The 23580-nt window shown below is 38.1% G+C and overlaps 1 protein-coding gene and 1 long non-coding RNA gene across 2 annotated transcripts; one reads left to right on the forward strand and one right to left on the reverse strand.

Moving 5' to 3' along the window:
* Window positions 1-6206, forward strand: LOC141909687 (organic cation/carnitine transporter 2-like). Its single transcript, XM_074800259.1, has 10 exons — window positions 1-25; window positions 377-461; window positions 571-801; window positions 2086-2282; window positions 2367-2588; window positions 3723-3857; window positions 4662-4750; window positions 4832-4952; window positions 5199-5271; window positions 5379-6206. Exons 3-10 carry the CDS (start codon window positions 760-762, stop codon window positions 5604-5606), a joined length of 1107 nt encoding a protein of 368 aa, XP_074656360.1. The 5' UTR covers window positions 1-25; window positions 377-461; window positions 571-759; the 3' UTR covers window positions 5607-6206.
* A 4801-nt stretch (window positions 6207-11007) lies between these two features.
* LOC141910095 (uncharacterized) lies at window positions 11008-12242 on the reverse strand. The gene is made up of 3 exons (XR_012619831.1): window positions 11814-12242; window positions 11422-11522; window positions 11008-11270 (listed from the first exon to the last, which is right to left on the reverse strand). It is a non-coding gene; the product is annotated as an uncharacterized LOC141910095 (long non-coding RNA).
* Between the last annotated feature and the right edge of the window lie 11338 nt (window positions 12243-23580).

A 23580-nucleotide genomic window follows, 5' to 3' on the forward strand; every position in this document is an offset into this window, starting at 1 on the left:
TTTTCGATGTCAATAGTTTTTACAGGTGCGTTTAGGTTAGTTATAAAACGAATCACAGATACTAAAAGTAATAATAATAATAATAATAATAATAATAATAATAATAATAATAATAATAATAATAATAATAATAATAATAATAATAATAATAATAATAATAATAATAATAATAATAATAATAATGAAAATGACGATGATCGTAATATAGGAGAAACTTTATTATCAATTTTTGCTTCCTCAAATTAATAACGTTTTTTCCAAAGTCAAATTATTAAATGCTTGTAGCCGGTGTACCAGATCACTTCTGTACGGTCGCCGACAATTCATCCCTACCGAGCAAAAACAACGGAGAGCCGGAGTCTTGTCTTATTTACAGTAACCTTACACACGATAATAAAACTGAGAAATGTTCAAATTGGACATTTCCTGACAAAGATTATGGAGTCACAATCGTAACCGAGGTAAATCTGATTTCTGAAATACTGTTTCTCTTGCTAAAATCATTATCTCACCCTCATCCGTAGGGTCGAATTAATCAATGCTGTAACAGTTGCATATTTTTTTATTCAGTGGAATTTAGTTTGTGAAAAAAACTACTTGGGTGAACTATCGCAGTCATTGTATACATTTGGTGCATTTTGTGCCACGTTATTGATAACACCACTCGCTGATATCTACGGAAGGAAACTTGTATTTTTGGTCAACATTGGGTCACTAGTTATTTCTGGCCTCGGGGTTGCCTATGCCGTGAACTACGCAATGTTTGCAGCATGCCGAGTTCTAAATGGCATAGCTGGTGAAGTAAGCTATTTACCACACCTTGTTCTATACAGTATTCAATATCCGGACACTAGATCTACCGTAGATGGAGCAAGTGTACAAGCGTAGTAACTTCCTAAAAGCGGAGCGAAATCGGGGAGGAGCGCGGCAGAGCGTGCCACGAGTGTTCGCTGAATAGACGCCAATTTATACGTATGAAATAAGAATTTAAACTCGTGTCAAGGACGACTTTTATAGGTTATTACGGTAAATGCGTTACACGTCAATGAAGGATTTTATTTAGAGTAAAACATGTCAAGTGTTTCATTTCGGATAAAACACAAATAATTTTTCTATTAATTTGGTTTTTTAAATTCACAGAATAATGAACCGTCAAATTAAATTAAATTTTCTGAGATTAGTCATCTAAATAACACTTTAGTATGTGACAACCTATAATTTGCCTGATCGGACAAATATCACTAATTTAGCCTCAAATTGAGGATATATTTAGCATCTCTGATTATTTCACCAATTTTACGGATATACAGGGTGCTACCAACATATGTTTTTGGGCAATATAAAATTGTAGCAAGAGCATACAATAGTGAAAAATCCAGACATTTATGAAACTGGTATAGGATAAAATGCGATAAGAAGGGTGAAGTGATACGTATGGAACCTATCGGATTATATCAGAATCTACAGAGTTCATTGCTTAAAGTAACTCGATCCCTTAGAATGTATCTAAGTATTGATTAATCTATTGTTACTGATTTAGTTTATTTATGTTGATTCGGATCACAAGGCCCATCAGTAAGAACTTAATCTGTATAGTAGCAAAACACGACGTGTAGAAGTACGCTATCAATTGTGTTTGTCTTAAGTGTCGACACAATACGCAGCTGCTGAAATTCCTGCACAGTGTGGGCTTTGATGGCTATGATGAATAGTTGCCCTCTTTTCTGCACACCCCGTTTGAAGAAATCCTATCCGCCCCTGAGTAAGCGATGGAGGACCGCCTGGTTTGCAAATCTGGTTTCTGAGCTCCAACCCCTGATTCCGTTTCGCTCTGAACCACACTCCGCTCCGCTAGAAAAGGTTCATAGTCTATAACACAGAGATTACAGAGATACCTTCACTTCTACGTGTCCCGGTTGTGTATCTATGCTATATAACCATAAATGGTTTTAACTTAATTATCTACCTTCCAACTCACGTTACTGTCAAATGGGCATAATTGAACGACCCATTAATTGACTAATTTATGTTTTTTTTCAATTGAAAGTCGGCTTATCAATGATTATGATGGTTGTTTAATTGCAGGCTGCTTTGGCAGCTGCCGCTGTCGCCTCTGTTGAATTGTTTCCGAAAAATTTACGAGCGTTTGCCGTTCAGATGACATGTATATGTTGGAGTATTGGAGTGATGGTACTTGATTTAATGGCGTATTTTCTCAGGGATTGGCGAAACTTACAGCTAGCAATTGCTTTAACGCCACTCGTGACAATAATTGATATTTGGTTAGTTATGCATTCCAAAACATATATTTGTGTAGATTATTAGTCATTCATTTCTTTGGTTTGTTTGTGTCCGTTTCGTTGAAGGTTAATTCCCGAATCTGTGCCGTGGCTGTTGTCAAAAGGAAAGGTGAAAGAAGCTGATGAAATCGTTAAAAAGGCAGCATCCATTAATGGAATGACACTTCCCGAACATCCGTTTGATATACCGGTAGACACTGAGGTTATAGAAGAACAAGAACTCGGTCGAATGACATTATTCCGTGAACCAATCCTTAGACGAATTACACTTACATTGTTAGCTTTATGGTAGGTTGTCATTTACACTTTTATTTAGAAGAAAAGCGTTACAACCGTACCACGAAGAAAAGGAATTCATTCTTTAGTTTATGGTCTCTGTCTCATGGGCAAAACTTGTTCAACCTCAGCAGATCGCCAACTTACTTAATCACTTAATCTATTTGAATTAGCTTTTTCGATGTGTACCTTACAAGCCCACTAGTCTCAACTGGCTGGAACGAAACAGACTTGACTTTAACTCACTATCTATTAAATACTGAAAGACTAACCGCGATGTAATCGTGTGTACATGTGAGAAATGTGTGAGCGTGTGTACGTACGTACTTTTGTTTAAACAATAGTACAAGTAGGCTTTTGCTGACCGGTTGGCACTGTTAGATGATATTAGACGTATCATGGACGTATAAACTTGACTACACTGTACTCTAGTTTATAAGTCCATGGGCGTACTTGGTTTACTTGTCACTTACCTGAGATGTAACGAATGCAGGAACCTTAAGAAGTGTCTAGGGTTTTTTATTAGGGACCAGTTTCGCCCGCTAAGGAGTACCTAACTTTTGAAAATTCTGACATCGAAAAGGATGCCCTTGCCTTTTGTTTTTATTTGATTACCCCTTAGTTTGTCTATGCCTTTTAATCATTCGGGCTTTGTTTTTAGATTCCTTTGAACTTGCATTATATTACCCCTAGTCTGTCGTTTGCCTCCTTCGGCCTCTGGTTTCGTTGTTTAATTACTTTATTCTTAATCCTTTAACCATGATTTGTTTGTTTGTTTGTTTGTTTGGCTCTACGTCGCTTGGATCTTGGTTTTCCAAGACTTACCCTATTGGATTATTCATTTAACCTCCCGACTGCACGGCCTTCGAGGTGTACCCCGCACACTGTAAGCAGCCAGCAGGACTAAACACCCACTTCCTATTGACTGATTCTTGTATAAATATTCTGTCATTTGATTTTGTTTCTCCTTATGATAGCTAATAGCGTTTAGCCGAAGCGTTGCTCTTAATAAATTGTATTCTATTCATTTTTCAAGAATTTTTCATCTCGGACTGAATCATTGGGGGATTTCTCTCATCATCCATCAGACACGAATGTATAGTGTGTACCTTCTCGACTCAAAATACGCCTTCTTCTATTTTTCAGGTTCGTTAACAATCTAGTTTACTACGGTTTATCCTTATCTGCAGCTGAATTAGCCGGTGACCGATTTCTAAATGTTTTCTTTATGTCGCTAGTAGAAATACCTGCTACTGTCTGCTGTATGTTCCTTTTAGAAAGGTAAATAAACCAATCATTTTCAACTACTTAATTTTAGGGTACTTCTAAAGTACGAAACTACGAAATTAAGAAATATGCAACGAAATAACGAAATATGAAACCAAATTACGAAATGCAAAACGAAATTAAGAAATGCTAAAGTACGAAACGAAATACTATACGAAATGCTAAACTACGAAACGAAATGGTCATTTTTTGCGCTGCTAAAGTATAAAATGTAATACGAAACGAAAATTTTGTAATTTTTTGCGCTATAGCAGCGGATTCGTGGAGCTGGCGTAAACATGCGCACCCGGTCTAGTGTGGCAGGGTTCCGTGCCGCGACTGAGTTTAGCGATGCCATCAGGGAGAATGATCTGCGCATGCTCATATACAACTGGAAGGTAGCGATTAATAAATTACGGGTTAGAGAACGAAGTGTGCCTTAAAATATATCCTGCAGTGTTTTGGCTAAAAAATTGATACCTCGTTTCTCCTCTGCTGAGGAGCTTAAAAGTTGAGGGCGTGTGTTTGAAATGTGACCATTTCGTTTCGTATTTCGGTTCGTATTTTTGCACTACTGGCAAAAAAATTTCCATTTCGTAATTTCGTTTCGTTTCGTTTCGTAATTTCGCTCCATATTTCGTAATTTCGTAGTTTCGTACTTTAGCAGGACCCTTAAGTTTAAGGTTACCAATATCGATAATATGCGTATCAGAAAATATTCAAATATGGTATTTTTTTTACCGGTAACTTCACAGTTTTTTATATCCAAATGTATGTTTTCTATTTCCAAATATATGTTTTCTATATTCAATAATTAAGTCGAGCTGGAAGGCGTTTATCGTTATCTGGTTTTCACATACTAGCCGGTATTTCACTAATTCTACTCGTTTGCGTACCGCCTGACACAGGTTTGTAGACATCATTACCGCAGTAGAAAATGTGCATGATTAGAAGCTTTATTGCGATTGTTCTATATTCGATTGTTTCAGAGAGTACAACAAATCCGATGCCTTTATCTGTATTCCTGACTTTGCTTGGAAAATTCAATATCGCAGCCTCAATGAGTATAATTGTCCAATATAGTTTGGAATTGTATCCTACGATTATCAGGTAAGATTCGAAACAGTTGCAGTGTCAACATGAATTAACCCACTTCCTCAATTCTTAATTATGAATAGTTCGTAATAGTACCCTACTGGGTTTACGTATGAGCCCTCTTACATGCATTGAATATTATTTTCTGTTGCCGATTGAATTTGAAAAACCCAAGTAGAAAATGCAATCTACGATCTACATAAACATAAAGCTGTCCGTATCCTCTCTATGCAGCAGTTTTATATTTAATTCAATTAAAAGGAATACTGGGGTCGGAACGTCCTTGTTAGCAGCTCCGGTTGCTGGGACTTTAGCGCCGTTTGCTGCTTATTTGGTAAGTTCTATCAGTATATTATCTTTTCTTATTAGTTCAAATGACTTCTGTAAACTTCTGTTCAAATATTCTGTGAACTACTAAAATTCGATAAATGTTTTTATCAGGCGCGTATGGTGCCGTGGGCTCCAGGAGTTATTTTCGCCATAATGTCACTGCTCGTCGGAACAGTGGCATTGCTGTTACCGGAAACGCGCGGGCGGCCATTACCGCATACTATCGAGGATATGAAGCATCTACCGAGTTTAACGTGTGGTTCATTGAATAGAAGAAGAAAAGATAATAAATCTACAAATGTGAACCGCAATTTAGAAATGGAGTACGAATCGTACTAAGCAAGCGTTCTAAAAGGAAAATGCCGTTCGAAAGGCCGGGAATTCTTGAAGAATTCACCTTTGTTACGATTTAGCTATTTTGGCTCGATAGTAATGAATGCTGTTCGTAAATATTTTATATAACTTGATCGACAAGCAAACACGTATTCAGAATTGATAGTGATCTATTGATTTATTCTTCGGTATGAAAACTTCCTGAACAATTTATCCCAAAATTTGAATAGGCGACAAACGAAATACTGAGCCTAAACGCAGACTAATATAAGAAAATTGTTATCTTTCTTCTAACTATAGTTCGTAGTAAAACAATATAGAATATCTAACCACGCTTTCCCACGTTCTGTTTGTTCTGATTGTTATATCAACAACACCTGCTATGCTACTTTTCTATTATGATTGCGTAACGAGTGAATGATTGCTGTCAGAGGGTGTGAGAAGGTTTGTATGTTGTGGAGGGAAAAGGACTTATTTAAGCCGTTAACTTGGCTTTTCCTAACCCCTCGCATAATTTATTGTTACACTGTTTTTTATTATACATGTATACTTAAATGCTTTGTATCAATGTATTATGTGAATAAATACTTATTACTTATTACTGCAAGCGCACACTTACCTGCTCGTGGTTGTTTGAATTGAAAGATAGGATTTGGAAAAGTTAATCGGTTGTAATAACTATAATTACGTAGCACATGGTAACTAATTTTCTGACTAACTTTCTGGGACACACTGTAAAAATAAACCATTGAAATGATTGATCGAAGCACCTCCACCATTTGCACTGGAAACCTCAACAAGAAGACCAACAGGTTGTTACAGTCGAGGACAGATTGTATAAGATTATCTAGTAGTGCGCAGATGGGAAAACTACTTTTGAACAAATCGGTTCACGATCATCTGCAAGCCAAGTGATTGCAAGTGATGGAGACAGCACTTCGCTTCCGGGTAAAACTGATCGAAACTTCTCGCTGATCTTTCTCAACATAATTATGAGCTTCAAAGCTGTCCAAAAACTTTTTCAGTAATATAATTTCAAAACCTGAATGCAACACGTCATATATCGATATCCATCGTTGGTACAGACAAATGACGCGTTACTTGTATTTTCTAATTCCGATTAGGCTAAAAAATGATACCTTATTTCTCCTAATCGGCCGTGTAATTTTATATGAGTGTTTAAACGGCAGATGAGTCTAGGGTCAATAATATGTATATACTTAATATGTCATTACTCCTGCATATCATTTGAACTAAGCAAAAGTTTCGTTTTACTCAAATTGGTCTGACCTCTCTGAAATCTCTGAACTTCAGCCACGGATATTTAACTCTAACGGTAAAAAGTACCATCCAACAACTTACCAACAAATGAATAAGAACATTTGGTGACTTGCCTCCCTCTTCTGAGCAATATCCCAATTTATCCATGGGTAAAAATGAATTCAGAACATTGACAAACTGGAGTGAATTAAAAAAAAGCTTTAACGTATTCATTGCGATCAATAATCGTTTTTTGTGTGAAACATTTATTGTGCGAAATATACATAATTGTTTGTAACCATTCACATTCGTCACTAAAATTAGGCATACACCAAAACTGGGCCGAATTAAAAGCCAATCATTTATTTCGATGAACATGATGAAGTCATGTATCGTGTATGTTCATTTACATTTGTTTGTAATTATGTTTTGTAATTCATATTTGAGGCCACGGCTTAAAGGGTTATAAATAGGTTATGTAATGATGATTTTCCTCACTGTTTTCTAAGCTCAATACCAAACTTCTACTGTTAGGTTATCCAACACAGTATCAAATTGTGGGTAGAAAGCAACCTTAAACATTGGATCAGTGACCGTTTGTTTGCGAGTTGTTTCCCACATTTTGTAACGGTGTGATACACATCATTAACATACAAGTCCCCGTTTGTACATCTCAATGAAACCCATTTCGTGGATGAATTACTTTTGATACGATCATCCAGTGTCCTTTTCACATGAAAATTTAAACACCGAACAACATCACCGTTGCGAAAGAAGACCAAGTATTTATCTAGGTAATACCACCTGATTGGGAGGACCACAGACTTAAGTATTGAATGAATTTGATTTTTCTGCGGAACGATTTACCCTACGCTATATGTATTGTTAAACCTCAATTATGCTATTTAGTCAAAATTGAAATTAATTTATTCTGATAGTTTCCATCATGTCCCAGCCAAGAGATTTATATCAATCAAGATTTGTATACAAAAACCCATTCGGCACTTTCGCCTACACAAGATTCGTATTTAACGTACAACTAACTGTAAGGGTAATCTCGATTGACTGTGGTTTTCCTTGCATGAACTGCAACATACTTGGATGCATAATAGGTAGATCAACCGGACAAACGTACGCATCAAAATGTCGCACAGAGAGCAATGCTGGCGTTGGTGTCAATACTGAGGCTCTTGGTTTGTTTACGTCGTTCGGACCTTGAGGTGTTTAAACCCTCTTGGATTGTTCATTTAACCTCACAATGGGACGGCATTTCAAGTGTTGCCCCGCACACTGTAAGCAGTCAGCAGGACTCGAACCCACTTGTAACACAACACTGTTAGTGGATGCAACAGCATCACGCCTCACTGAGCTACCGAGGCCGCTCGATTCAATAAAAAAAAAACAGAAATAAACATCGACGGCAAATAACCATCGCGATATTGCAATTTACTATGGAAGCGCTGAAGGGACATACGACTTACTACTCACATTTTACCACGTACTACTTACGCTTTACGACTTACTACTTACGTTTTACGAGGAACTACTTACGTTACATTGTCGCTTGAATACGCATGCTCGCGCCAGTATTCGCGCCAAATTCACATGCGTACGGCGCCATCCCCACATGTACCACAAACATCATGTTGGTGAAAGGGATCGACGGAAGGGACGCTAGTAAGCGTGTTCTGGTATTTGCCAACATGCTGGACGAGTTGTTTGTGAAAGGTAGGCCTCTAGGGCTAGACAGGGTCGGATCAAACTACTGTTTCGCGGTAGATCTCATAAGGTTCTTGGCGAAAGGCAGGGGCGGGGATCGACTGCCACGCTGCCGCTGGGTGGTACTTGTAGAGAAAGATTTGAATTGTGGGTCGGTTTCACCCTTAAAATGATTGATTGATCAGAAACACCGAACACCAGTGGCAGCGTGGCAGAATACTATGTAATACCCAAGGTAAAAATCCCCTAGGTAAATATCCCCTGGGTGAAACCCCTGGCTTAGGTAAAAAATCCCCAAATATTCAAAGTAGGTAAAAATCCCCATTTGGTTATTTTCCAGGATTATTTCAAAGCAAGATGTTTCTGCAATTTTATTCATTTGCAATGAGACTGAAATAGGCCTATGTTTGAACTGTGTAAACAAATCTTTGAAATATTCGTTACGATAAATGTTTAAGTAAATTCTTAGGGATTTTTAAAGCTAACCGATGGATCCATCCATCTGGGCATAAAACGTACTCCTCCTGATTATTAATTGCTATTCATTTCATTCAACGCATTTCAAAACGAACAATTTTCGCCATTTATTTTCATTTTAGTGACATGCAAACTGAAGTATTCACCCGTCAAGTTCGTTTTGTTTGATGATTCCGCTGACATCGACGACGACGTAATATTTCAAATATTTTCGTTATTCCGAAGAAAGATGGAGCATTTAGATTGATCCTTGATTTAGTTAATTTGAATAAAAGTGTGAAATATGAATTGATTCCCTTGCTACAGTCCTGAATTTCGTGACCCCAGGTTGTTATATGTCTTTTTTAGATCTTAAGGAAGTTTATTATTCCATCCCAACTCATGAAAGCGATAGAAAATATCTTAGATTTATATGGAAAGGTCAATTTTTTCAATATATCTGTTTAGCAAATGGAATTTCCTCTGCTCCTAGACTTTCTACGAAGTTATTGAAACCTGTATTTGAACCTTTACGTTCAAGAGGGTTCATCTCATTTGATTATATCGATGATATATATTTACAAGGATATTCTATAATGGAAAATAGTATTAATACAACTGAAACTGAAATTCAGCTATCTAAAGCAGGGTACTTAATTCATGAAGTTAGACCAGAGAAGGAAGTAGATACTCAAAGAAAATGGTTAGGATTTTGGTTGAATTCAAAACCTTGGATAGTTTTCATAAGAAATGATAAAACTGACAAGATCAAGAAAAAATGTCAACAGTTGTTAAATTCTTCTTATCCTTCAATTGGTTGCCAGGGTCATTGGAATTTTAGTCTCTGTGTTCCCTGCTGTTCCATTTGGGCGACTGCAGTATCGCAAATTACATAGTTAACCCTGAAATCAGGAGCCAGTCGGTTCCTGAACTTCGCTGAAAAAGCTGAAACACTGAAAAGCTGAAACGCTGAAATAAAAACGCTGAAATTTCAGGGAATTTCCGAAAAACGCCGAAATTTCAGGGAATTCCCGAAAAACGCTGAAATCGTGCTAGGTACCGACAATACACGTTTTGAAATTTTTTCCGGGCCGGTGTCCGCTGACGAGTCCTGAACCGTGTTTTATGCTCTACCTTCGGTTACAGAGACATGCCTTAAGGTCGTCGTCATGATCGACTTGATCGATTGCGGATTGCGTGGATTGTTAGATGTGTTTTTTGCCATAGTTTTATGTGCATATACCGGTACGATCTAACAATGAAGTTATCACTTCATTTGAATAAATTCTTAATCACAGTAATATTAATTCACAATATTTTTTCTTATGTTTGGTGATTTCTTGCAACTTATCATTGCCAAGTCTCATACAAGTAGTAGCTGAATGAAAGTACAGTTAGGCTGAACCTGATAACCCAAATTAAGTGCTAGCATGGAACTAATGATTATTTTGATTCTATTTTCGGTGTCATTGAAATTCGTTAAGAAAGGTTCAACCGTCATAGTATACTGTTCTTTGCATTGCTACAATTGGGTGCCATATTTCTACAATTTCTACAAGGAGGAAGGAATCTTTAAGTGTCTTTGTTCCCGGGTAGGTGGTTCACTTTCTCTTTCGACTTGCCGGAGACTACTATCTGCAATGTATTGTATGCTTTGATGTGTCTGGCCTATAGGAGTCGAACGATATTTTTTTCCCATACACAGGCTTGGCTTTAGTGTAGATGAAGGCTAGGCACTGCACATTGTGGATTGACTGGAACTCTTAACTCACAAAATTAAACGAGTCAACAAGAAAGATCCAATAATTGGACATTTGTCTAACTATATTATTTAACAGCTTGAAATAAAACATAACACATTCTGCAAGAGTATACAAAGGAAATCAGTTCTTACATTATATCAGAATCAATAGTTCGCTTAACTCTGGCTAGAATTCTGGTTCCATTACTTCATATTCTAATGAAATCCACTAGTATACCTTAGAATATCGCTTAGCTTAAGACTAAAAATTTGGTACCAGGAAACAGGGAAGAAAAGTGGGTGTACTGTACATCCGCAATTGACTTATTTCTCTCAGGTTGAATCAAGTTATTATTGAAATAGCATTCGAATAGCCATTTTATTTTTAAAAATTGTGTCGTTCAGCTATCCTGCTGCAAATTTCGCAGTTGAAGTTTACTGGTGCCATCTGATTTCTCAGTATCTCAAAAAATTTGCACATTCTAAGCCTGAATCTAAAAATAGAAAAAGGTGCATTTTAGTCGGATATAAAAGAATAGTGGCTAATGCACCCTGGACTATATAGCCTATGGGGTGGGCCTAGTTTGAAAGCACTGAGGTCCGAGAGAACAGCACTTAGTAAATAAATACTGAAATTAAACTTACAAAACACCCAGTACTTGAGATGATGTACTTGACAAGAAGTGTCACCAGCTAAGCAAATCAACTCTGTCTATGACTCCTCCTTTTATAGATTCAGTAGTAGTCTAAAAATAAGAATCGGTACATTTTTCTAACAGTTGGTATGTCATTTCTTCAAAAAAACTAATTATTATCACGCCACAGCAAATAAATTATTCACAGTTGTTGAATGGTTAGCCCGATTTAGATTAATTGGTTGACGCTAATCAGTATGACCCATACGTAGGGGCCTACTGCATGCCATTGGCGTCAATCCATTCCATTCCATTCCACAGTGAATTAAAAAGAAATTTAGTTAGATCCCTTTTGTCCAAAAGCTGCATCATTTATATAACTAGCTGTCAAATTTAATTTACCTCCTTCAGAGAATACCATAGTGACATAGTCCGTCGCCCATCAACGTGTTGACAAAAGAAAAGTTGCTGCATGTTTTATACATGAACGTTCAAATAAGATATTTTGCGTCTTGCAGGGAATATTGAGCATAGTGTTTAAGTTGGCTTGCACGGTTTGTGAATGGGTTTTCCTAATTATGCTGCCTGTATGCATTAAAAATCCGGATTTCAAGCGAATTAATTTGTCCAACAAGTGGCCCTCTAGAAATATACTCCACACATACTGTCCATGCATGTCTCTGTAACCGAAGGTAGAGACTAAAACACGGTTCAGGACTCGGCAGCGGACACCGGCCCGGAAAATATTTCAAAACGTGTATTGTTGGTACCTAGCACGATTTCAGCGTTTTTCGGGAATTCCCTGAAATTTCGGCGTTTTTCGGAAATTCCCTGAAATTTCAGCGTTTTTATTTCAGCGTTTCAGCGTTTCAGTGATTCAGCTTTTTCAGCGAAGTTCAGGAACCGGGAGCCAGTACCATAGTTGCGAGTTAGAGTCTATTCTACCAAGACTTTATGCGAAAAATGCACTTATTGATACGAAATTGTTCATTTTCACTGTTCCCTTCCATCATAATGAAGTCTGAGAAAATAAAATCATAAAAAAACATATTTTCATTTGCCCTCCCATTTCCTCACGAAAACAATCCGGACAACTCATAATTCAGTAAATGACGTCTTGGAAGGATATAGATCGGAGGTCAATGTAGAAAACGAAGTAAAGCAAAAACAAACGAACAAACAAATCATTCAAAACTTAAACATGGTCTACAGCCGTTCTGCCCCTCCACAAGGCAATATCTACAATGCAGCATCCATGTGTTTCTACCTCAAATCTCTACCTGGGGAGATATCAGTATGAAATCATTGCAATGAAATATACGAGTTCGTATATTTCTATCGTATATATATTTCTGACGTAGCTAATTATGTAAAATGAAAATGAAACCGGGTGAATAAAAAACTAACGAGGGATTAAAATTCAAACCAGTATCATCTACGGAAATAATTGCAGCAGCAAAACTTGCATAACTCAAAATTGGATGAACTGTATTAGTGTTGAGTTGGTATTCGGACTAAGATTTCAATCATTTTTCTCATACGGTCAAGTTTATGTAGTTCAGTATGGATTGACTGTTTTTTTGCGTCGCTGATCGTCTGGCGAATTAACATCGCGCACGCTGATCTGTCTGACTCCTTGACTATCAGTTCGTCTTGCAATGTGACGTTGTACCCGGTCGATTCTACGTCCGGTTACATAGTTTCACCGAATTATCCGGCAATTAACGCGCGGTGTTGAATGTCGTTGGATCATCAATAGCTCATCACCCAGAGGGACTGTCAACATCAAACTACATGTATACCACGACATTGAGCCGTCAATATTCTGCGATGACAACTACCTTCTCGTCGTTGAGTCCGGCAAAAGATTCTGCAGTGATGGAGAACAAGAAATATTTCGTAACGATTCGATCTCGTTGATGCTTAAGAGTAACGTCGATGGTGCGCGAGGTAGTCGGGTTTTTATCGTGTATCGTTATGAGCGAATCCATTTGAATTTAAGACACGACTGTGTAAGAAGCTATTTTCTTGAATTGAGCAACATAAAAACATCGAAGGGGTACAAATATGCAATAACCAGATTGCAATGCCAACTCTATTTAGAATGGGTCGGACTTACAGATGATTACGCTCTGAACCTGACGTTCGTGGGAGTAAGTTTAAAGTTAACCCATATTTTCGAATCGGTTTCGGTTAAGATTCGTGACGGCTGGAACACTAGCAGTGAACCCTTCGCCAACATACACGAACAAACTGGCCTACCAGCGGTAACATTTTATACAAAATCCAACAAGGCAACCATCACAGGTTTAGCGCATCGTTTCATATTTCGTACACAATTATTAGTGCAAGTTTACAAAATATCTGATTGGAACGTCACTAATCCGTTAACTCAGATACTTGATAACGAGTCAGGAGTGCTCGTGCCCGAAGGCTCGAGTTTACACGTAATAACTCGATCAAAACATTTACACTGCTGGTGTATCACAGTACAGGCGTTGCAGTACGTCATGTTCAACTGGACAACTGTTCTCGTCACTCCAAGTGACGTGATCGGTGTCTATAAACTGGAAGGGTTACGAGTTGTGGGAAATGATATTTTACTCGGTTTTAACTATCTCGAATCGCTTAGCGCAAAGTCAGACAGCTTTCTCGTCATACTGTGCGTTTTGATAAAGGATGAACTTGTGATCAAGTCTCGGATAGAAATATATTTCAAAATGGAATCGTCTTCGATGGCGAATTTTAATTTTTTGTCGATGTCAGTAAGTACATTAATATATTCGAATGTAGGGAAAAAATCTCGAAATCTTTTAAACATGCACATATCAATTTCTAACGAATTTGTATTTTTCTCGACAGCCTGTGACACAATTTCCACTTTTCATAACGTTCGACAGGAGAAAAAATCCGACAATAACGTATCGCGTGTATAGAATAATGTTCACATTGAAAGTCGATATTAACGATAATGATTTACGCATGTTGGTTTCATCGGAGAATTGCGAGCAAGCCGTATTTTACATTTTTGATGGTGGCAATTTGTCGGCTAGTCGCTACGGACCGTATTGTCCTGGTTCAATTAGGTATGACCATAACATCGTTAGTCTCATTTCATCAGGTGGTCCGATTACATTGGTTGTATACGCTTTCAAATGGGTCGGACAGTTATTGGAAAATAAAAATTACGAGTCTATCCAATTTCGACCAACAGACTGTACGGGTACACGCTACTGGACGGTGAACGTCAGATCAATACGACATCGCACTGCGAAGTAATTACACCTAAAAATCGTCGCCTGCCCTTAAAGAACATCCGTATTCTATCAGAACACGAATATCAAATTGACAGATGTTTTCCTCGAAATTGGCGATCGCCGTGTAGCAGATTTATAGTTTTAAATAATCAGTTTCTGAATAGTGGTCTTGTATTGATCAATGTGACTTTAAAAGGTGACAACAGGTTCCGGAAGTATCCACTCATAGTTAAACTACGTCGTAAATGCCTAGGTTTGAAGAGAGTAGAGGCCCTCGGTATTGGAACAAAATTTTTCCAGTCCAATAATGAATGTGGACTCGTGCAGTCACCGAACTATCTGGGAGTCGCGGGCATCTTTGTGCGATCTCAAATCTATAGCTTTCAAGCTGTAGCGTTAGGAAATGCCAAGAAATACATATATTACAGGTTTGTCATCAAATATATAGAAAAGACAATGTGCTCAAAAAGATTTCCAACAGATAAAGATCCGATCACCTACAGTCAAACGATTGGTTACGTACACCGACAACAACTTGATCAGAGGATCTGTATCACTTATTATCCAATACTCGGTAGCATAATTAACAGTCTAGACGATAGCAATGTCCTTTTCGTTGTAAGAGATCATATCCCAACCTTCCAAATACAATATACTTTAGAAGAAGCATCACAGATCAAAGGTAATCGCTGTAAATCGGGATTTTTTGATACTGGATTTTCGTGCGTCACATACATTAAATCTGAACGTCTGAATTGGGAGAATGCCGAATTGTACTGTAGACGAACGTATGCGGGAAATCTTCTCAGTATCAACTCGGAACAGGAAATAATTGCTGTAAAAAGATTATTTGCTACGAACCTTCTGCAAGCTGCGTATTTACAGAAAGCGCTCATAATAATGATTGGATTGAAACCGCAGGTAAATTTGATTTTGCAATTCTTTAGTATTCCGTGTGAAGCCTCAAGCACTCAGCATTGTGTACACATGTTTGATTATCTTGCAGGCCCAAAACGAAGAGTAAATAGGCAAAAAGTACCCGTCCCTAAAACACAATTCTAAAATGTATGTAATCAAGGGGAATGCCCCTTTACATCTATTCCAAATTGATGCACAGAAAGCCCTAATTGTTTATCTTTTTTCATTACAGTCAGATACTTCTGGTTAGTACGCATGGACTGATGGTATTGAGCTACACAGAGTGGTATAGACCTACGAATAACGAAACGATACCAGATGTTATCCAAGGATTGATACCCCTTCGTAGGAAACAACCGATCAATGACGCCAATATGCCGTGTACGGCGATGATTCTGAATAATCCACGAGGATCTGCAAACTGGGTTCGATTCCCATGTAAAATCGAGGAGGTTCACACAACTTTCGTTTGCGAATCGGACTACAATGATAATAAGCAAGTGGACAATGTAAAAACCTTTATCAATAAAACCAAGGTAACCGTTAAAACTAATAGAATGCCAGACGCCATCTATTTAAACTCAACGTGCACCCGGGATTGGCTAGGTTTAGCCAGGAGGTGTTACCAGATACTAACAGAATGGAACAAACAGCAAGGTTTGGATATCAAAACAGCGACAAAGATGTGTCACGCTATTGGCGGTGAAATAGCTACGATCACTTCTTTGGCGGAAAAAGAAAATGTTGTGAATGATTTGATCACTAGGTTTAGCTATCAATACCAATATGGCGCTCTAATAGTACTGAATGGAAGAAACAGATTTAGAGAGATACGGCCATCACTCACAAGGGATGAAATCACGTATATTAATTCATTGGTTTGGTCAATTCGAACGATTGACAACGAAGCAGAAATAGGTGTTGTGCATTCTGTTTTGTGTTCCTATAATGTTACTGATGAAGACTTAACTTCTATAAAAGGTTGCAAATTGTGGCAGTTTCAATGTAGCGACGGAAGATGTATCAGCAACCATCGTGTGTGTGACACTCGACACGACTGTCAAGGCGATGAAGATGAACTAAATTGCACGGATTTACATCTGTACAGTCAGTTCAGTTGTAACGATGGATGGGTCGTATCAATAAGCGGATTTTGTAACTTCGTAAAGGACTGTTCGGATGGTTCTGATGAGACCACATGTTTCCATACTTGGTGTCTCAATGACCAATACCGATGCTATAATGGTCAATGTGTTGATGTGTCAAATAGATGTGACAGAGACACCAATTGTTAAGACGGCTCCGATGAAATGGGATGCGCTGTTGAACTATGTCAGGGGTTCAGGTGCAACAACAGAGAATGTATCAGCTCCCAGTTTTATCAGGATGGCGTCGTTGATTGCAGCGGAAGCCTCGAAGAAGATGAATCAGTACATACTACTAATGTTACAGTTACGCCTATAGTTCAGTGCAATAATGAGAATCACTGTAAGACTAATTTCACAAACCTGTGCGCGGAACCTGATGAACAAAGATGTTCTTTTAATTCCCTGCATTGCTATTCTAGACGTCACAGATGTATTTTAGAAAGGTTGACAAATGATTACCCAGCTTTTAGAAATTTGGAGCACTTATTGAGATGTGAAGAATTTGAATGTCCAGCTGGTACTGTAAAATGTACAGCATCGTATTGTATACCTATCAGACAGGTGCGATGGTCGATCTGATTGTCCCAATTCAGAAGATGAGCAAAATTGCGAGACATTGTCATGTCCAGGAATGTTTAAGTGTGGCCACGAAAATCGATGTATTCCACAATCCGAGGTTTGTGATGGAATTGTACATTGTGAAATTACTACTGACGACGAGGCTTTCTGTAACGTCACGTGTCCTAACCGTTGTAAATGTCAAGGACACTCTGTCGACTGTAGAAATGTTGGTCTCACTGATATCAATGACCGTATCACTATATCAACTCGACTTTTAATGTTGTCAAATAACAGAGTTATTTTCAATGTGTCGACGTTTTCTTCCTTTGTTTACCTTCGTATGCTCAACATTTCCTTCAATAGATTATCCTACGTTTTGCCCAATTCGTTCTCCAACCTGCGTAACCTACGCACGTTAGACCTTACGTACAATAATATAACATCCATATCCGCGATTACATTCTTCGGTTTGAATAGTTTAAAGAAACTGCTCATTACAGGAAATCCAATTCAGTATTTAGAAGAAGGTAGTATTTATGGTGTAAAGTCACTGCTAACGTTTGATCTTCATGGATTGAGCATTTCGGTACTTGGCGCAAATGTAGTCAAAGGCCTATCCTCAATAATTTCATTGAATATCAGCAGCAATAGAATCAACTTCATATCTAAATATGCTTTCTCCAGTTTAAACGAACTCGAGTATCTCGATTTGGCCAATAATTCAAAGTATATTTCAACTGAGAAATCAATTTTCCACAACCTGACATCATCAGTCTTCCTTAAATCTGACGCTTACAAATTTTGCTGCATGGCTCCGAATGTCGACCGCTGCCTTCCCGAAGCTGATCAATTTTCCTCTTGCTCTGACCTGATGGGTAACTCAGTCCTCAGAGCAATCATCTGGGTCATCGCTGCGTTCAGTTTCTTCGCTAACAGCATTGTCGTTTTGCTTCGCTTTCAACTTTCATCATCCGAAACGCGCAGCAGATCTTCTGACATCCTCGTCATGAATCTTGCAGCTTGTGATTTCCTAATGTCAATATATTTGTTTTTGATCGCGGGAGCCGATAAAGTTTATGAAGGCGTTTATTTCCTACATTCTGAAATTTGGACAAGTAGTTCGTTGTGTCGTGTTGCCGGTATTTTAGTAACTGTTTCTTGTGAAGGCTCTTTGACATTCCTGCTCGTTCTTACACGTCAGCGATACTCGATTGTAATTGATTTATTTTCCGACCGTTTTTTCGCATCCCCAAAACACGTCAGCGGTTGTTTTTGCTGGCTTATTTTAAGTTTAATTTCTCTTTTACCGCTTTCACAATTGCTGTACTTCGGTCAAGATTTCTATGGCACTACCGGAGTTTGTTTACCTATGAATTTTCTGACAAATGGCGTTCACGCCTGGCAATATTCTCTGGGTATTTTTGCTGTGTCAAACTCGGTCATACCTGCTACGATAATGGTGACTTACGCACAGATGTACAGACTCGTTTCTGGGAGCAGGTCCAGCTCGGGAAGAATTAATCCTACCGAACTAGTTTTGGCGCGCAGGAAATTGGTGATAAATCTTTCTAATCTATTTTGCTGCCTACCAATAATTACCGTTCAGTTTTGCGCGGTGTTTCGAGTAGAAATACCGAATTAGGTGGCGGCTTGGTTGGCGGTTCTTTTCTTGCCCATCAACTCGTCCATCAATCCCATTCTTTACACTATACTGACTATTGATTTGAAGTCCATACAAGCAAAATATAAACGTCATCGACAGTAAATTACCAAAATATGGCCTAGGCGGTTCGACGCTCGCAAACCCCCCTAGGATACGTTTTTTAGACAGAGAAGCAACTACGGAACAGCTTTCTCTTCAAAAATAACGGAGTTTAAAAAAAAGCCATTTGTACATAATCTTTAATATCAATCAACTTTTATTAAGCTCTTCTGGATACATCAAATTCGCATTAATCACAATTTACATACACAAGACGCATGAAAAATCCAAAGCCAGAATATGCATAATGTGTATCTGTTTTCGTCTGACACCGTTTATTTTGGGATATTTCTCTTGGCCGGATAAGAACATACTTCATCAGTCTGGTCTTAATATGACCAGTGAAACAGAGCGGTCTGAATAAACCATCGTTTTTATATTTATTTTACAACGCAGCATTTTTTAAATTAGTCTAAGGTTTATCAATGGTAACTCGTAGATGCGGTCTTGGGTACTGGCCGGATGCACAAGTTACTGTGATGGGTCAGCAGTCAATCTTGATAGATTAATTGCCTAGGTTCTCCAGGTACCGGTAACGGAAACATGCGTCCAGTGCCTTGTCCGACAAGGGTTATCAAGTGGAAAAACACGGTTACTATATATAGTAAAAATTTAGAAATTCCGTGTTTTGGAAAATTCCGCGCTTCCGCGATATGACAACACCGCTTAATTGGCTATAGAATCAAAATATGCGTAGACTGGTGTCATTATGTTGGATTCCGTATAGAACTAAAATGAGCTGAGGATAGTTTTAAGTTGTTAGATGTCTAGAGATAAAACTGAGCTTAGATTGGTAATAAGTTTTTAGATTGGCTAGGGTCCAAAATGAGCTTAGACTAATCTTAAATTGGTAATTTGGCCATGACACCAAAATGAGCTGGTCTTAACTTGTTATAGAAATCTATATATAAGGAAATGAGTGTAGAGCTAGAATGGCTATAGAAGTAAGAGGTTGACTTAAGTCTATGACTGTCCACTAGCTGCCTGAAAGTGAAATGATTGATGAAGTATGGGTGATCTGATTTTTCTTGCATGTGGTGGATTAAATACACATGGTAAAAATGACAGGATCTGATGGTCAGTATTTTTTATGGATGAGCGAGGGTGGTACCAAGAACGGTAACCAACTTACCTGATATTTATACACGTCACGCCCTTTTAGCTATCAATGTCAGTACATGTACTCCTATTTATGCCTGCAGTCTTTCTGCTTAATCAACACGAACACCTGGCATGTATACGAAAGTTGTAACTGAAATTCAGTTCTCTGCTAAAATTAAGCATGAAATATCTTTACTTGCTGATCAGTCTTCAATGCGGCTTCCTGTGGATATAATCTGGTTCATTATTTCTAAACGGTCTGGTTGGTCTGCAACAGTTCTCTGAAACTATTATCTCAATTTAAAACATACGCATTAGTTCCAATTTTAATAATATGTTTAGAGGTAGAAAATCTTGCACGCAAACTTACGAGGTTAGTAGTATGAACAATTTAATTAGGCTTTCACATTCAAATCTTATACAGGAATTAAGTTCAGGACCGAAATCGTCAGAATTCACAAAGTAAAGTTTTCAGCTAAAAATATTCACAGAAAATAGAAAATAATAGAGTTGGATGGAGTCAGATACACAGAATAAGTTCTGAAACCAACAAAGGTCGACCGGATTAAGCATTTTAGGGCCGACCACCTGCGAGTCTCGAGTTCTTGATTGTAAAGGTCATTGGCACATTGAGTTTTATGAATTCGGTTTATGTGCTTCTATGGTCCTTATGCATATTTCAAACAACTTAAATAGTTTTTAAACTGATATTCAAAAAGTTTATTAAAAAAAACACTTTTATTCTTCGTGATAATCTCTGTTCGTTTCGCAGTCCCGACGATAGGAAGCGCTAGTCTCGAAGTGCTAGAAGTGCACACACACTCGTTCTCCAATTATACATATTTCATTCTCCTATTGTTACGTTTTGTCGCGCTAGCGTAAGCGCTCATAATGGTTACTGTGTCGCCGGGAATTGTAATAACTATTCCCATAGCATTCCGAGCGCGGAATCGTTTCACACGTTTCCTAAAGATAAATATTTAGCTGGTGTTTTCAGTACCGGTGCGGTGTAATCTTCTGGGTGCAAGACTGGTTAAAACTGATACGGCAATACTTCCCATTTGCGAATCGACACTTCAGGTATTGCATCATCAAGGTCGCTACTAGAGATCGGACGACATTTCGAAATTACCGGGAAAATATGCGATTACACTGACGATGGAGAGCTTGTTTGTAATGAATCATACTTGCGCTTCCGAATCAAATGACGTCACTTATTATCGGTGATTTCGGAAATCCCCGATGTTGGCATACAGACCTAATAATGGAAAACAATTCAAAAGAGACTTAGATGCATTTATTTGAAAACGGAGAAGAGAAAACATATACGTCAGAACCGCGTCATTCGAAAGTCACGTTTTAACGACAGTATTCGTATGTCCCTAAAAAATGTGGTACAGGTTACTTTATGTGGTAAAAACAGTTCACAATGAATACGATGATTCCAAAAATACGTTAAAAACGATGAATTATTGCTATCTGTGACTCATTTCCCTAGTAAATCGATCAGGTCAATCAGTGCGAAAAACATATACAAATTGGAAGGCTGCGGTTTATCCAAGGGAGAGTGGACTTGTTCCAGAGCTTCAACCAAACTTCAGCCAATCTCGGCATCACCCATCTTCACCCGTCAAGGGATTCGAACCCACTATGCTAAAGCTGTGCGCCGAACCCCTTGACCTCACGAGTCGTTGGAGTCGTAACTAGCCGACCAGAATCCGGTCGCAGCGCTTGTAACAAACCGACAGTAGACTTCCGTTGGTTTTCCCGTTAAATGGACCAATCAGCAAACGTTTTACCGAACAAGGAAGTATTTCGCAAATCGATATATGACGTCATGCGCAACAGCGCCAGTAATGAAATCACGCTTCGTGAGGCCAGGGGGCTGGTGGAAGCGAGTTCGGGAGTGATACTGGACCCCTGGCAAGCGAGGATGGGCATCACCATGCTTTTCGAAAATTAGTTTTTTCAATCACCTGGTTTCCTTTCTCAATCATAAATTTTAAAAAGATAAGAAAGATTTTAAGTAAAGATTAAGAAAAAAAATCACTCAACAACATAAGCATAAGTTAAGAGACTTGGCGAAATTACAGCTATCATGGACGTTAGCCGTTCAAAATATTAGTATATTTCTTTTTTGTCTAAGGCATTTGATACGGTAAACCACGAATCTAACGACGAATCTTTTATAACAACTATACCATCACGTCATCAAAGGTGTCCCCCAGGATGGTTGAGGAATTATTAATTTTTCAACGCCGGATGTCGACAAATTCACTATCTGGAATTTCTCGTTTGGTGGCGCTAGTCAGAACCGGATATTGGAACTTAAATCCGCCATGTTGTTCATTTACAATAAAAATCTCGCGCTTCAAGTTTTTAGTAAGCGTTATTGTACTTACTATACATCGTTTCTACTTACTATACGAGTTATCCTTTAAGTATGATATCCTGATCATGTGTTGGATTCGATAAAACTTCTCTTCACACGAAAAAGAAAACTCACAAATTTAGCGATGACGCTCGAAACAGCTGACGAAGTAGAGACTGGTGCTAGGTCATCACTTAGTTGTTTAGTGCAAGACTCTGAAGGTGAAGGTGAATGTGATACCCGGCAACCAGTTGTAACATCCTCAACTAGTCTTTACATCGTCAAGCGTCGCCAATTTTTTTGTAACTAGGACATTTACAGTGATTTCTAGCCTTTGCGATGTGGATTTATCGTAACCAACGTAACGTGAGGATATTATATTAAAAGGACTAATAATCATGACGTGAATAAAAATGCTCATCAAAAACTTGAAGCGAAAAATCATTATTGCAAATGTACTTTTTATTGTTCTATTTATTGAAGATTTTTATTTAAGATGTAAAGTAGCTATACCAATAACAAATTATACATCGATTGAAAAAAGAATCAAACAGGTCCAAGTGACACATTTTCTGTGAGTTTTAATCATCGACGATAAGTTCATTTGGAAGGATCATATCAAATTTGGTGGTAAAAAAGTTGCATGCAGTTAAGGCTATATTAGCGGGCACTAATATTAGCTGACACTACTACTGAGACGAGGTTTTAGTAAAATGACTAAAACTTTGTATACCACGAATATTAACACGAGCCTAGAGGTTCGCGCTGGCTTGAATTCATCGTGTAGCCCCTATTACGTCATCGTTAGCGCCATCTACATGACGAACAACGTGATGTGAAAATACCTTAAAATATACAATTTACAATCATATACATGTATTTCAGGAATCCATCACTTTGTCGAGAATGATTTACGTATTTGTGTAACATTATCTTCCATTAAAAACAAAGACGAATTGAATTGATCATCACTACGGGTCAAACTGGCTCTAGCGGACAGCGAGTACAGCTCTATTCCATATATAAATATCTAACCTTGCTGCAAATGTTC

Source organism: Tubulanus polymorphus, chromosome 8 (genome assembly GCF_964204645.1).
Source record: "Tubulanus polymorphus chromosome 8, tnTubPoly1.2, whole genome shotgun sequence".
Classification (NCBI taxonomy): domain Eukaryota; kingdom Metazoa; phylum Nemertea; class Palaeonemertea; order Tubulaniformes; family Tubulanidae; genus Tubulanus; species Tubulanus polymorphus.

Coding starts and splice junctions, on each gene's coding strand:
- LOC141909687 (XM_074800259.1), top strand. CDS start 760: ATGTTTGCAGCATGCCGAGTTCTAAATGGCATAGCTGGTGAA. Junction 2,283..2,366: donor GTGACAATAATTGATATTTG/GTTAGTTATGCA, acceptor GTTTCGTTGAAG/GTTAATTCCCGAATCTGTGC. Junction 5,272..5,378: donor CGCCGTTTGCTGCTTATTTG/GTAAGTTCTATC, acceptor TGTTTTTATCAG/GCGCGTATGGTGCCGTGGGC.